This window comes from Cryptotermes secundus, unplaced genomic scaffold (assembly GCF_002891405.2).
Source record: "Cryptotermes secundus unplaced genomic scaffold, Csec_1.0 scaffold1283, whole genome shotgun sequence".
NCBI classification, from domain to species: Eukaryota; Metazoa; Arthropoda; class Insecta; order Blattodea; family Kalotermitidae; genus Cryptotermes; species Cryptotermes secundus.
In genome coordinates, this window is record NW_019718288.1 from 309236 (window position 1) to 325228 (window position 15993).

General features: G+C 41.2%; 1 protein-coding gene across 1 annotated transcript in view; it reads right to left on the reverse strand.

Annotated features, from left to right (window-relative positions):
* Window positions 1-15993, reverse strand: part of LOC111875721 (ras-related protein Rab-32-like) — a 34737-nt gene that overhangs the window by 6594 nt on the left and 12150 nt on the right. The window contains exons 3-5 of the mRNA XM_023872200.2: window positions 7473-7569; window positions 3272-3328; window positions 1789-1849 (exon numbers count right to left, since the gene is read on the reverse strand). Of these exons, the coding sequence (XP_023727968.1) occupies window positions 1789-1849; window positions 3272-3328; window positions 7473-7569 (215 nt within the window). The remainder of the gene's footprint in view (window positions 1-1788; window positions 1850-3271; window positions 3329-7472; window positions 7570-15993) is intronic.

Here is a 15993-nt window from a genome sequence, read left to right on the forward strand (position 1 = left end):
CCATCACACTAACAATATTATGAAGAACTGAAATAAGAAAATCTTCACCAGTCACATTGGAAAGAACTGTTCAACTTTTTATAAGCAAAAGTACCCACATGTATCAAAGTAGAATAAAAGGAAACTGGCTGAAGCGTGTAATTGCAAATTGCAAAGTAAACAGAGGTTCCAAAATTTATTGCTTCGTACTGCCCTTCTAAAAGAATATCAAAATCATTCATATATTTTGTACATTATTAACATTTTTATCTTTTTTCATTTATATTCACTTTTATACTTGTACGTAGTTGAGCCGGGATAGCTCTGTTAGTATAGTGACAGGCTATGAACTGGACAGTTGGGATTCGATTCCTGACAAGGACAAAAGATTTTTCTCTTTTCCACAGTGTCCAAACCGGCTCTGGGGACCACACAAACTCTTATCCAATGGGTACTGGGGGTACCTGTCTGAGTTTGAAGCACATGGACAATTTTACCATTTTTATACTTATAATTACACTACTATCATAATCATCATCATCATCATCATCTCTTTCTCATCCTATTACTGAGGGTTTTCTTACATTTCTCCTAATAAACCAGTGGTGAATTCCTCCATTTAGGCTTCAAGATTGCAATACTTTCCTCATTATATGCAGTTTTCCTAGATAGCTATATTTGGGAGGAGGGTAAATAATATACTGAATGCTTTCTTGGTACTGTTTCTTCCATTTCTCGAGTCCCTTAGCTACAGTTCCTGTGGCCCAAAGAGACTACTGGGATGCCAAAGCATTTCATATGCCACATTCTCTGAATTACTGTGCTTGTATAATTTTACATTTTAATCTATTTTCAGCCCCCTTCTGTATTACATTCCTGTCTGAATGTACTGCTACATCTATGTATTATTATTGTTTCTTTTGGAGACCTACTTCATATCAACAATTTGCTTTCCAAAATCTCTTACATTCTAAAATATTTCATTAATTTTGGATTGTGACATGTATTATGTACCATGCATGACATATAGTAATCTTACTATAGGCTGTGTCTCTTTCAAAATTTAAACTTCTCTAGAATTGTAAGTTTTGAGGTTTTCACGGCGATGACAATGAAGAAAGTCGTCTTCTGGGTTTAGGCACCGTGTATTCTTCGTTTTGGCCGACGTTTCGGAGGAACGTAGCGCCTCCATCTTCAGAGCAGTTGAATGGCTTGGAATGNTTAAAAAGAAACAGAAACATATCATTTTCAAATTTGTAGCGGGACTACACCAATCATAAAACAAAGATCTAATTTAATGTGATATTAAAAATATGTAACTGAAAAATTAATGTAATATATATTTAAGTATGACTCTGTAAACCTGCATGGATAATTATCTTACCTTCTATCATGCCTGAGTAAATCCACATAACAGTTTAATGTATTTTAGTCTTTAAGTTTTTAGGTTGGAGACAGAAGAGATAAATGATTGCAAGGTGAATGGTATAAGAGAAATTTAATCTGTTGTTAATTTCTTCTTGAATGTAATTTTAATCTATTACAATTGCTCCTAAATGTAGGAACTTTATGTTTTATTAACTTTATATTATGATTCTGTCCTGAATTCTGGCAAACAGATGTGGACATATACATACTATTGTCTGTATTTACTTCATACTCCATAATAGAGCCTATAAAGTTTCAGCATTTTTCTGTATGAAATTTATGTTTCTGTTTTTTGAGGAATTTCTAGGGAAATTATGAACTGAAACTCACTACACTCAATTCAACATCAAATCAAAGCTTACATACAATTTTGTTACTGACCTTTGAGACAGACTGAAAGGTTTGGGTACGGGAGACATCAAATACCACTGCCGCAGCAACTCTGAAAATGGAAAAGGTTTCTGAACTTTCTGTGATAAGATATGTGGTATCACTGAGTACTACCCCACCTACCTACTTTTCTAGTCTGTGAATTGAATAATTTCAACATGACTGTCATATATATTTGTGGGGTGGGAGTTAATAAAAGACCAAGAAAATTTATGTGGTGATATATCGTAAAGAAAATGTGTAACTTTCATCAGTATAACCTTTTTAAACTGCAAAATAAAATAATGTTATTAACAATACTTTTGTATTAACCTACTTCATGCAGTCAAAATATTGCTGCTTTCTTGTCACTGAACAATGTACTAATGAAAGTTGGGTGTGTTGGTGGTCTTTACTTTCACTGCCCTCTGACATAAGATGTTAAAAAGTCCTGTGAATCGGTTCAGAAACCAAAGTATGTTAAGAGGTTATCAAACATTTCAGTAGAAAATTGTAAATTAATGCAATATAATTACTGTAACAGAACTGTGACAGAATGGAAGGCAAGTTACCCTTTGTATTACACAATCTAACATAAGAATACCCAGAATTTTCACATAAGAAAGTTTGGAAACTGCTATCTATATAAAGTACCTTCTTCTTTCAGCAGAATTTGGTGCTGTGAAGCATTATACAAGGCTTGGGAATTAAACTGGTTTTTCCATCTACTACTAGGTTTCAGTCTGGACAAAATCAGAAATCAGGGTCTGATTCCTGGCAGAAGCAAAGACATCTGATTTCTCAAAAGCATCCAGATCATCTCAGTGTTCCACCCAGCCTGCTGCCCAATGGGTACTGTGGGAACCTTTCCTCAGGATAAAGCAGCTGGAGCATGAAACTGACCACTCAGTTACATCTGGTGCCAAAATAAATAATGCATGGCACTATACATGAACTCATTCACATGTTTTTGCAGCATGGTGCTTAATTAAATATAGGAACAACTTTACCTTCAAGCCTGCATAGGTCTCAAAATCAGTAAAATATCTCATCGCATTTTGGTTTTCAAATACCTCCTGAAATCTTTATATTATGTACCTGAAATACATTATTTGGCACCATAATTTCTCCCTGTAAAACTATCTTCTGTTGTTGCCAATTTTTTTTTTAATGTTTCTCTTTTGTGGCTTGTCATACTCCATAAATCCACTACCTGGCTCACTCACATATACACATTAATTAACAGCAGGAAACACCTGTAGTACACATTCTCACTGAAGTCTCATATTAGCATTATGAGAATTGAGCACATTATTTTAATTTTAATGTCCTCTGTTGTATTTTTGTAATCTAGAAAGGCCCAGAGCATATATCTATCAACCTCAACATGTATTTGTACGTTGTTATATTACAAAATTGAATGATGTTCTAACAGACCTAAATGCTATATCTGACCTCTGCACTATGCTAATATGAAGTAAGAACATCTACTCACGCGTATTTGTAATAAACTCTGGTCATGTAACCAAACCGCTCATGGCCTGCAATGTCCCTGCAAACATATTTAAATGAAACATTATGGTCATGAGGGGAACACAGCAATCTAGATACTATATATTTATACATTTGTTACATGTGTATGTTTTACTGGGTTTGTGGAGGTGACAGAATGCAAAAAGAAACCTAAATTTGTCCCTGTGTTTAATTAATTAGGCACCACGCCATTAAGACATATGGGGGAGTGCAGGTATAGCTCCACCATTCTTAACTTTGGCACTAGATGGAGGTGAGTGTCGGTTTCACGCCCCGGCTGCTTTACTGCCATTGAAACACTCTACCTACACATTGTATAGGAGGATGTGTGGGTCCCAGAGCTGGTTTAGACAGTGTGGAGGAGAGAAAACTCTCTTGTCCCTGCCAGGAATCGAACCACAACCTTCCATCCTGTAGCCAGTCACTATATGACAGAGTTATGCCAGGTCCAGGTAGACCCTATTCCTGTACACACCCGTACATTACATTTACGGGAAGTACAGAGATATGGATACATGTTTGACAAATCTAATGTAAATACTGGTGGAGGCAAATAATCAGTTTCACACAATGGTATTCTTTCCTACTGAAGAAAGAGCCCCTGTTGCCATAGTTGCATGGGTCCTAGAGACATTCAGAACGTGGTACTGGGGAGAATGAACCCACTCTACAGAGAATAAAACCCCTGATTGTTTGATAAAACCCAAAATCTGTCACTCTCCTAATTGCGTTATAATATTCTCAAGTGATTATGGAAATGTTAAGTTGAAAATAATCTATGGTCAGGATAAGACACAGGTCTTTATGTAAGTAACTGGTCATTACCAACTTTTAAGATTAGTTTGTGTATCATTTAACGTCTCTGTAGAGTGAAATTAGATGAGAGTGTAAACGAAAAACATTGGTGGGAGTAGTCATGGCCTCTTTCTCCATAATATCAAGAGTATTCACAGCTCCATCAGTATAATGACTAGGCTATGGGCTGGACGACCGAGGAATCGTGTTTCGATACCTGGTAACAGAAAGAGTCTTTTCAGAAACTTCGTGTGTAACAAATGCACCTAAGAAAATGGACGTTGCCCATGGGTAAAATGAGGCAACAATTGTCAGAAAACTTCAGACAATTATCCCAATTATTCTACTTAAACTAATTAACTAACTACCCAACTAACACACTCCATGAAAAATCAATTCTCTGAATAACTGACAATCATCATGCTCACACACCCGCCAAAGGATCATACCATGAAATATTTTAATCAATTCGTATAACCGCAATCGCTTTTTATCTCAAATCCATTTCAATATTATCCTTTCATCCACACCAATATCTCTACCAGTGGGAGTTTTCAGACCAAATGTTGAATGAATTTCGTCTTTAACTGCGCGTTCATAATGTCCTGCCCATCCCACCTTTCTTAATTTAAACACGTTACCAATATTAGTTCGTTAAATTAGCCGCAGTTTCCAACAGTTTGCTTTGTTCAAGTATCTAACACGAGCAGAGTATTATCTTCCAGAATTTTAATATCTCCATCATTCAATAAAACCGAACATCGCTGTCGAACTGTTCGTAATACTTCTAACTCTCGAGCTCCATGTGGTCAGTTTGTTAGCTGGGTAATGACGACACAGTGGGTTACAATCAGAGGTTACTTCGCGTCGAATGAGATTAAAGGGCGAATATCTAGTGATCTGAAAATGAGGAAGAAATGCCTATTTCGAGAAATTTTCTCGATGTTTTTCTTAAAGGACTGATGAAAGAAACGAAAATTCTCAAGATATCCGTCGTTAGATTGGGATTCGAACACGGTACTTTCCTGATACACGTCAAAGGCTTTACCAGTTGAGGTAATCCGCTCCCTTACAGACTGTGGGGGCAGGGAGAGACACACTCGTACATGCTGGACCCTTTAAAATGTCTACCCATCCTTTAATAATATGGGACTCTCAACGTCTCACAACCCTATGGGCCTTCACGGCCTGTTACAGGGATAGCTTTACTTTTTTTTACCCATCCTTTAATCAATCATCCCCATAAACATCTGCTCAGACTTAGCAGCGAAAGAACGGGGATGCAAAATATAAAATAAATTAATTTTCAATAACTTTGTCTTCCTCCTGCAATTTTTTACACTACTGACTGGCTTCCACAAGAATCGATTTCGTACTTGTATAAAATCGATTCTGTAAGACAATGTAGCGCAGAGAGAACGAATTTTATCTGACTTACTTAACTACACCATGGAACAGAAGTCATTCTTAAGAAGCTAATAGTTGCTCAGCTAATCAAGAAGTTCCCACCGTTCAGTGGAACCTGAAGGCGCGTTACTTCTTCACAAGAGCCCGCCACTGGTCGTTATCCTGAGCCAGATAAATCCAGTCCACAACCTCCCATCTTATTTCCTCAAGATCTGGGTCTTCCAGTTGGCCTCTTTCCTCTAAGTTCTCTACCAAAACTTCTGTATGTATCTTCCTTTCCATGCGTGCAACAAAAACAATCAATCTCATTTTAATAGTATTTAACGAGAAATACGAATCATGAAGGTCCTCGTTATATATCTTTGTCCAACTTCTGTTACTCCTCCTTGCAGAGTCCAAATCTCCCCCTCCCCACAGCACCCTGTTCTCAAATGCCCTGAGTCCATATTTTTTTCTTATGTGACAGGCCAAGTTGCACAACAAATTTCATCTGTAAGATCCGAAGTTCACACAGTGTTTATGAAGTGCGATTCTTTGAAAGTGAACCGACGTTTCGGAGCAACATATAGCCTCCAACTTCAGGGTCGAAGGAAATTTGGGATGAAACCAACTTGAAAGCGGGTGCCTTCTTCTACTGTAAATGCCGGATTATGACCTTACAGATTTTGTGATTAGTCGATTTATTTTTTTCACGAGGTCTTTACCATGGCCACTGCCCGGATTCTTCACAAGAAGGGGGCAGCTGCTTCTGCAAAGGTGCAACCGGAATATTTGCTTAAAAACTGACAGTTTAAGTCGTTTAAGACCACTTTTACTGATCACACTAGAGTAATCAGGACAGAAGAATGTTCTTTATAAAATATCTCTAATTTTTGTTATTAATATTCGGTATAATCCATTTCCTTTTCTTCAACGTTTATTTCCTCCAAAAATCAAGGGGACAGGCGCCTGACCTCCCCCCTTCCATACCCATGATCACTGATACAAACCTCTCCTGCCGCTTCTCAATAGCTAGAGCTATTTCTGGATTTTCAATAAAATGAATTATGCATGCCAACACAAGAACAGGAACGGAATCCAAGGAGTGGATACTTTATCTAGGAGCTAGCAGTCGCTTGTATACTCAAGAAATTCCTTACATTTTACAGAACCCAAAGATCGTTACGCTATTATTAGGGCCCGCCACAATCCAAATTCTAAAACTCTAAACGTAGAAAGGGTCTAATAATATTAAGATAAATATACGCGGCATATTGTGAGCGGCAATAGCGTAGTCGGTATTGCGAATGGCGACGGGCTGGACGACAGAGGGGTCGGAGTTCGAGTCTCCTCCACGTCGTTCAGACCTGTGCTGGGGCCCACAGATCCTCCTATCCAATGGGTAAGTGGGTTCTTTCCTCGGGTGTAAAGCGATCGGGGCGTGAAGCTGACCACTCACCTCCAGCTAATGCCGAGGTCAAGACTACGTAATCTATACATGCACTCCCCTGTACATCTTTATGGGGTAGTGCTTAATTAAGCACAGGGACGCTTCTTATAGCACTAGAGCTTGTGACACTGCCAGATCCTGCCATGCAATGGGTGCATTACAGTAGTATCCTGGGGCAACTCTCCTTCTTACCATCTGCTTCCTGTATGGGCCTTGCAATTTAGCGGCACACGTATCTTTTCGCTTTCATTGCTGTACTTGACGTCATCAGAGAAAAAAGTACCACACAACACAACAAACTAGCAAATCACCCAAACGACATACTACAGCCACTCGTTGAACCGCATCACAATCGAAGACTCCGAAGATACTGGCTAGCTGACCTAAAAGAAAACTAAGAGGAACCTCCCACTGGAGAAGGGACTGATCACGTCATTAAAGAGCATCACAGCTCTTACGCCAGCAAACTAGCTTATATAATTGTAGATTCTGATTGCTTAATAAATAATAAAAAAAAAATTGCTGTACTTACCAGAGCTGAAGGTTGATCTTTGTCTGCTCGTCCCATTGCAGAGATTTGATGGAGAAGTCAGCTCCAATTGTTATCTTATAATTTGACGAAAACTGACCTGAAATAAGAACACGGAGAATTAAAACAAAATTCTGGCTACAGGATACTTTTTAAGCACTGGGAGTACATTTATGATTCTTTTTGTTTTGCATTGTTGTATGATGTCAACAGATTACGCTGTGTGAACAAATGTTAAATTTGGGTTACCATCATTAGCGTGGAACCGATGTAGCGAAGCTAGTACAGCGACTGGCTACGAGCTGTACGGCAGAGTGGTCGGAGTTCGAGCCCCGGTACAGTCGAGAATTTGTTCTTCTCCACGTCGTCCAGACTGGCCCTGGGGCTCACCTAGCGGGGAACCGAAGTAGCACAGCTAGTGCAGCGACTGGCTACGAGCTGTACGGCAGAGTGGTCGGAGTTCGAGCCCCGGTACAGTCGAGAATTTGTTCTTCTCCACGTCGTCCAGACTGGCCCTGGGGCTCACCTAGCGGGGAACCGAAGTAGCACAGCTAGTGCAGCGACTGGCTACGAGCTGTACGGCAGAGTGGTCGGAGTTCGAGCCCCGGTACAGTCGAGAATTTGTTCTTCTCCACGTCGTCCAGACTGGCCCTGGGGCTCACCTAGCGGGGAACCGAAGTAGCACAGCTAGTGCAGCGACTGGCTACGAGCTGTTCGGCTGAGTAGTCGGAGTTCGAGCCCCTGTACAGTCATGAATTTTTTTTTCTCCACGTCGTCCAGACTGACCCTGGGGCTCACCAAACCTCCTACCCAATGGGTACCGGGGCTCTTTCTCCGAACATAAAGCGACCGAGGTCTGAAGCTGATCAATCACTTCCAGCTAGTGCTAAGGTCAATAAATATGTGGATCTATATATCCACTCCCCCATACGCCTTCATGGCGTAGTGCTTAATTAGTTAAACACAGCGACAACTTCACCCGTTACCTTCATTAGTGGAAAGAGTAGTACAGTAGGAAGAGTTTCTATCTTCTGTGATATAACGGCGGGTAGGCCATTGAAAGTCAGCCAACGTTTCGGAGGAACATGTCGCCTCCATCTTCATAACTACCTCTGTGAGAACCTCAAATCCTATGTAGTGTTCCCTGTGGAAGGCGTATTTATCGATAATTTGGGCGATTCGAGGGTCTACGGGTCAAGAAGACCAGGCTCCCTTGAACACACCCCTCCTTGTCACGTGCAGGAACCAAAACATCATTCCACGCTTCCATTTCCTGAAGATGTGGTGAAACAAATGGTAGGTGTGCTAAGGGTGATGTGTGTGTGTGAAATATACCGTAATTAGTGTGTGAAAGAACTTATATAGAATGCTTAAACAACAACAAGAACAACAATGAATTTTATGAACGTTGATTGTTAATTACAGAAAAGTTATCCACAACCAAAATTTAATCTAACTAATACACGTATGATGCAAATTTTCTCACGTAATAGCATTGAACGACTGAAATTATATTATCATTAAATCCGAAATATGTTCACGAGTTGTAACGGAGGTGTTAAGAAACTGTTCTGGAAATAGACCAATTAATGTGATTCAAACTGATCGAAGATTAACATGACGGATTATGCAAAGTATCTAATTGGAGAGCGGACTGGCTTCCATAAGCTGTTACGGAAGGCCTCACGCAGCATCGCAGCTGAGCTTGCAGTAATGGCTTAAGGAAAGTAGTCTCCGTATCTTGTACTTCCAATGAAACAAGATAATTGGGCCTTAAACAAAAAAGCATCAAAGACAATACCGGCTTTAAGCAAACAACATCAACCACGTTCGCCTTGAAACAACAAAACAAGAGAAATGTCGTTAAAAAAACATGTTACAAGACATGCCAGTTTAAAACAACATGATAACAAAGGCCTCAGCTAACCCCGTGATTGTGGTGTCCGTGTTATCCGGCCTGTTACACATGGGCGTGTTAATTGAACTCAGAAGCTCTCGCTTCTTATCTCCCAGTACCAGCTAACAAATGAAGTTAACGCCGGTTCCTCCACGTTACATTAGGCTCCGTCGGTTCTGTTTTAGGAGACAGATCGGCGCTTTCGGAAATTCCCACCCAAAGTCATGATGAAACTGGTTTCTATAGAGTAGGATTTTAGGAGATAACATAATCCCCAGATATCTCACATCAAAACGCGAAAAGAAGAAACAAATTTCCGGTTCAAGTTGTTAATATACGAGGGGGGACCCAAAAATAACCGGAATTTATTTTTGTTATTTTTAATTTTTGCATTTTTATTGAACTGTATATTAGTCCCCTTCAAAGTATTGTCCATGTGCATTAATGCACTTGTCCCAACGCCTTTGCCACTGCTCAAAACAGTGCTGGAATTCTTGAGGCTGGATACTGTTCAAAGCCTTTAGTGTGTTTTCTTTGACTTCATCCACATCACGGAATCGCTTTCCTTTCAGACTTCTCTTCATCCGTGGAAACAAAAAAAAAGTCCGACGGAGCCAGGTCGGGTGAGTAAGGTGGATGAGGCACAATCACCATGCTGTTGCTTGTCAAAAACTGTCGGACCGTCAAAGCTGTGTGGGCTGGAGCATTGTCGTGGTGAAGTAACCAGTTGCCATTTCTCCACATTTCGGACCGTTTTCGTCGCACACTCTCTCGTAATCTTAGTAACACATCCAGGTAAAAATGTTGGTTCACTGTTTGTCCTGGCGGAACGAACTCTTTGTGGACAATGCCATTCACATCAAAAAAACAAATCAACATTCTTTTCACATTGGATCGCACTTGACGCGCTTTCTTCGGTCGTGGTGAAGTTGGAGTTTTCCACTGGCTTGATGATTGCTTTGATTCTGGATCGTACCCGTAGCACCAAGACTCATCGCCAGTCACAATTCTTTTAAGAAATTCTGGATCGTTCTGCACTTCACTCTTCAAGTCGCGGCAAACATTCACGCGGTTTTCTCTTTGGTCATCTCCGAGCAAGCGAGGAACAAATTTTGCAGACACCCGTCTCATGTGCAAACCTTCGGTTAAAATTCGCTGGACCGTGCTCCATGAGATGTTCGTTTCCTCAGAAAGTTGGTCAATGGTCTTTCGACGATCTTCATCAATTGCACGTTTGATTTTGGCAATGTTTTCGTCATTTCTTCCTGTCGAAGGACGCCCGGGGCGTGGCATGTCTTCTGTTGACATGATGCCAGATTTGAAACGGGAAAACCACTCGTAGACCTGTGATTTCCCCAAAACATCATCATTAAAGGCTTGCCGAAGCATCCCAGCAGTCTCGGCTGCAGTTTTCCCTAACAGAAAGCAAAATTTCACGCACACTCTTTGTTCCTTCTGGTCGGCCATCTCGCTAATCGCCAAAGGGTTGAAACAACACAACAGAGCACCACAGACAAACCACTTAACTCAGACTGACGCCAGCTCACTAACAGTCGCGGGAGACCCCCAGCTAACACCACCTAGCAGCACAACTCGTAACTACAAAGCATGCGCGCGCAACAGGTCGGTTCCAGTTATTTTTGGGTCCCCCTTCGTATGTGCATCAGAATCGCCATTTTATGTTTAACTCTTTTAAGCAGTTGTTAGCTGTACTGCTTGCTTTAACATTAAACAACCCGATATTTTGCCGCGCTGTTTGTTTGTTCATTTATTTCTCAGAATAAAGAACGATTGTTTACGCAATAATTAAGCGATTATAATGGAGCTCTGGTTTGTTTTCTGAGAGATAAGAACTAAGTTTTAAAATATCTACGCCGGGGATGCTAGTGCGCAAGTCATGATGTCTTCTGAGCTGCAATTCGTTTGGCTTGGGCAACAAGGAGTGGAGAAGCGACTTTCGAAAATGTCCATAAACACACTCCATGGCCTGTAGTCCGCGAGCAAACAATACCACCGACCGAGCGTCCGCCGCTTGTCGACGAAGTTAGTGCAAACTTTTGCGGATAGAGGATGTCACGTGGTCAGCAAAACGGATCTCCACGGCCTTTAATCTCGGTTTTCTAGACCGGAGCCGCTATTTCCTTGAAATAGCTCATCAATTATCCTCACGAGGCTGAGTGGACCTCGTTCCAGACCCTCTACTTCTCAAAAAATCTGGTAGCGCCGGGAATCGAACCCGGGACCTCTATATCTGTAACCAGGAACTCTGACCACTAGACCACAGAGGTGGTCAAAGGCCCATGACAGGCCCCAAAAATTGTAGTTTACTTTTTCAGTTTTATTTCTGTTAATTCAAACTGCTATATACGAAACCGATAAAAATGCACGGGCGAATGAGACTCATGCGCGGAAGTGCAATAGCTGACGCGCGGCCGCGTGCGCCAGCTTAGAAGGAATATGGCTTCGAGGTACTGAGTAAACCCATGAAACCCTAAGGATACCCAACGGCACAAATATAGCTAAAATGGAGCTGAGTCACTGTCGGGAAACTAACAGTTGCCTGGCTTGTCATGAAATTCGTTGTACCTTGCAGGACCTTAATGTCCCTTACGGTATTCATAAGAGCACGCCACAGCCCACCATATGGAGCCAGACGAATCCAGGCTGAACCCTCGCACAATGGTTCTTTAAGATCAATCTTAATATTATCATTCAAGCTAAATTTAAATACTCCCATGTGGCCTCTTTCATTCAGATTTTCCGACCAGAATTTTGTATGCATACTTCATCTCTCCCATGCATGCTGCATGTCCCATACCTCAACCTCCTTCCTTTGATCACCCTAGCAATATTTGACGAAGGAAACACAATATCGAAGTCCTCGATATGCAATTTTCTCTAATCTCCCTTTACTACCTCTCACTTAGGTCGAAAGCATTCTCCTCAGCGCCTTGCTTTCGTGTTGTGTAGTTCGAAGTCCGAAGAAGGGGCAAGCAGACAAAATATGCGAAGACTTGTCATGCCCACATCCCCCGTTGTGTGTCAACATGGATTTTTTGGAAAGAAATTCAATCTAAAAGGGAGAAGCTGCGCCAAATATTAACACAAAAAAGTAAATTATTTTTAAAGCCGTTCTTCTATGCTGAACACCACAGCGTGTGCAGTAAAGATATTTTTCAGCGGCTTCATCGAAGTCTAGAAGCAATTTTTCTGGCTGTCCCCTTCTGGATAAAATCCCCGCGAATCCATGGGTCTGACCTTCGCAGCGCCTTTGTGTCTGGAAAAACCGACAGCTTACGGCATTCGTCAAAGCGTTATCTGCAGTGCTTCGCTGTCCAGACTTCCTCGTATCCAATTTCTGCAATTCTCACGATAAAACATAATACAACACTCAGAACAGCACTAGTTAACGTATGAAGTTATTACTTGGACAACGTTTCAAGCCAGCCACATAAATGATTGAAATGGATGGATAACTGAGCAGGTTTTCATATTTAACTACCCAGGAAATATAACCTCACAATTATGTAAATATGTACATGATAAATAAAATAAATAAATAGAAAAAAAAGATAAAGTACTTCTTGTGTTTGTTAAGCGTCAAGTTATGAAGACTTGTACTGGAGTGGCGTGCTTATTTAAGGCCCACATCATGAAGACTTATACGTAAGTGGAGGTATAGGCCCACAATTCTTAAAATCGGTAACGGATGGATGTAAGTTGTCAGCTTCAGGCCTCCTCTGCTTTATCCTCGGGAATATGCCCACCGGTACCCAGTGAACAGAAGACTGAACCGGTGTGGGTACTGTGGAGCAGAGAATATTTTTTGCCCCTGTCTGAAAACAACCCTCGATTCCTTGATCGCCCAGTCCGCAGTCTAGACATTTAAGTAGAAATATGTCAAAAGGATATTCAACTAATGTTTCATAAAAATAACGGCAAAATCTACTTTGCCAATTTGACCTGAAATTTGTATTCTGCAAAGAAAGGATAAGCAGTGACTCGAGGCAGTGCAGATGAGACTCTTAAGATCAATGGTTGGATGCAAGTTATGAGTGCGTATGCTAAACGGAACACGCAGACAGCAACTTGGTGCAGCTGTCACAATAAAGAATATTAAGAAATACGGAAAGTTATAGAGAACCCACGTGGAGAATTTGGAAGGTAACAGGCTATCGAAGACAGTAATGACATCTGGGGAAGAACAGGTGTTGAGTGACCCAAACGAAGATGGTATTGACTGAAGGTCAGACTTGCAACTGGCCTTAGAGACGTAAACTTTGATATTATAGAATATTAAGAAGAAGAAGAACAGTTGGGGTATTCTATGTAATAATAGAAGGGGGTTTGGGAACAGGAAGCTGAGAAGAACGTCTGTAGAACTAACAAAGAAGTAAAGAACACTGCATAATGAGGAGGTTCACAAATTGAACTGTTTTATCAAATCGAGAAGGATTATATATGCTTGGCATGTAGAATGCATGGAGAGATGACAAATGAATAAAACTTTTTGGCTGGAAAACTTTAAGGGACCGTCTGGGAGACATTGAGCGTGGATGAGAGGATAATATTAAGACGGATCTTAAGGAAACATGGCGTGAGGGTGCGTACTAGATTCATCTGGTTCAGGATAGGATTCAATGAATGGAGAATTTCTTGACAAGCTGAGATAATAGTAACTTTCCAGGGACTGTGATCCATATGCGAAGCGATTTAGTTAGCACCTTGCTTCAGACAGCTACATTCAGATGATAGCTGCAAACCAGGGCCGGATTTAAATGGGGCGATCGGGGCTGTCACACCGGGACCTGCACGAAATAGAAATATGATCCACAGATTTTACTGAGACATGTGCTTCTATAAAATCACGAAAAGTTAGTGAACAAAAAATTTGTCATAAGTCTGTTGTTACTTCTAAAGGGTTCTGACGATGGTGGATGACACACAGAATTACTGGGTTTTTGGACTTTTTCCATCGTCAGGAATTCTAGGTAATAAGAGGACACGACGTTTCGGAAACTGGATCTGTTTTCAAAACGTCGTGTCCTCTATTACCTAGAATTCCGGATGATGGAAAAAGTCCCAAAAAACAGTAATTCTTTGTTGTTACTGTTAAGGGCCATCACAACTGAAAATCCGGCCACGGAGCTAAACAATTCAGTGTCTGCCTGTACAGACTGAGGAAACTCATGAAAATTTGTAGGAGTGAACAGTTCTCACCGTCGTTCGAACTAGGTATACTTGCCGGACGCGAAGCGTTGTTACGAATTCAAGAGAAAGACGTCAAAAAATAAGATCTTTGGTTTCTTTGGTGCTATCCGTACTCGTTATCATTTTATTGTAACGTAGGGACCTTGACACCTATCGTGAAGATAGAAGCAACGCTGTAACACAACTCAAAAAAATAAGAAAAGAACGGCAGACGTATAAAGCAGAAAGAAATACAGATACGGTTATTGTATAAATAAGCCTTCGATGATCACGTGTCTCAGTTTGATCACGGAAGCCATTATGACGGCAATACATATTATTATACCACAGCAATCGGAAGTTGGTACCCTGCACGAAACTCTATACCACAGTAGGTCATGATTGCTGTAGTCACTTCATGTGATATTATTATTGTAATGAAACACGACAGCTCTTCCTAAGGAACTACCAAGAATTATTATTCTTTTGATAGCTGCATCCGTATTGTTGACGCGTGCGCGATAACTTACCGACGCCGGACCTCAAATGTCCTTATAGCCCCGTGACACATATACCGAACGTTATATTGGCACCGCAGACCGTTACAAGACTCGTCGAATTAGAATTCACAGAACCACTGCCGGTATAATCACAGAATAAAAGCGAGCCCAGAAGTGACATGCCTTAACGGCCCATTTCATGTTCACGTAGTCGCTCTACACCAGCAAGAAAAGCTGAGGCCATCGTGTTATACAGTAGATTTCGAGCGCATCTGCTGCAAAGAGAACTTGCCGTAGCGTGGCTTGGCTCTACTTACCCGCATCATGGCGGATTTACTAGCAATCGACTATGTGATATTTCGAGAGTATCGTTTCTGTGTTATAACGCTTCTATATTTGGAGCTTCAAACATCAGGAGTCTCTATAGGGTGGATAAAGGCCGCGCCATAGCTCAAGCGGTTAGTCGCTGGCTTCCCACCGCGGCGGCCCGGGTTCGATCCCGGGTCTGGTCAAGTGGGATTTGTGGTGGGCAAAGTGGCGCTGGGGCAGGTTTTCTCCGAATACTTCGGTTTCCCCTGCCAATCGTCATTCCACCAATTGCTCCACAATCGCCCTCACCTATCATCTGGGGCTGGTACAATAGGTCAGAAGTGGCCGCAGTACAAGGGACTTAGTCCCACCCCACTAGCAATAAAAAAAAGGGCGGATAATGAACATTTGTATCAAGGGAATGAGCAAAGTAGGATAGTTTATACAGTATTTAATTGACAATACCAAAAGTCAATTCGACCTATATGCCTAATGCAGACAGCCAATACCTAGTTTCATAAAAATCCGTTTAGTAGTTTCGGGTATGAAACTTTCGGATTGACGGATAGGCAGTAACAAATTCTCTTCGTTCACAGAATGAGCAATACATGAACAGAGACTGTCGAAT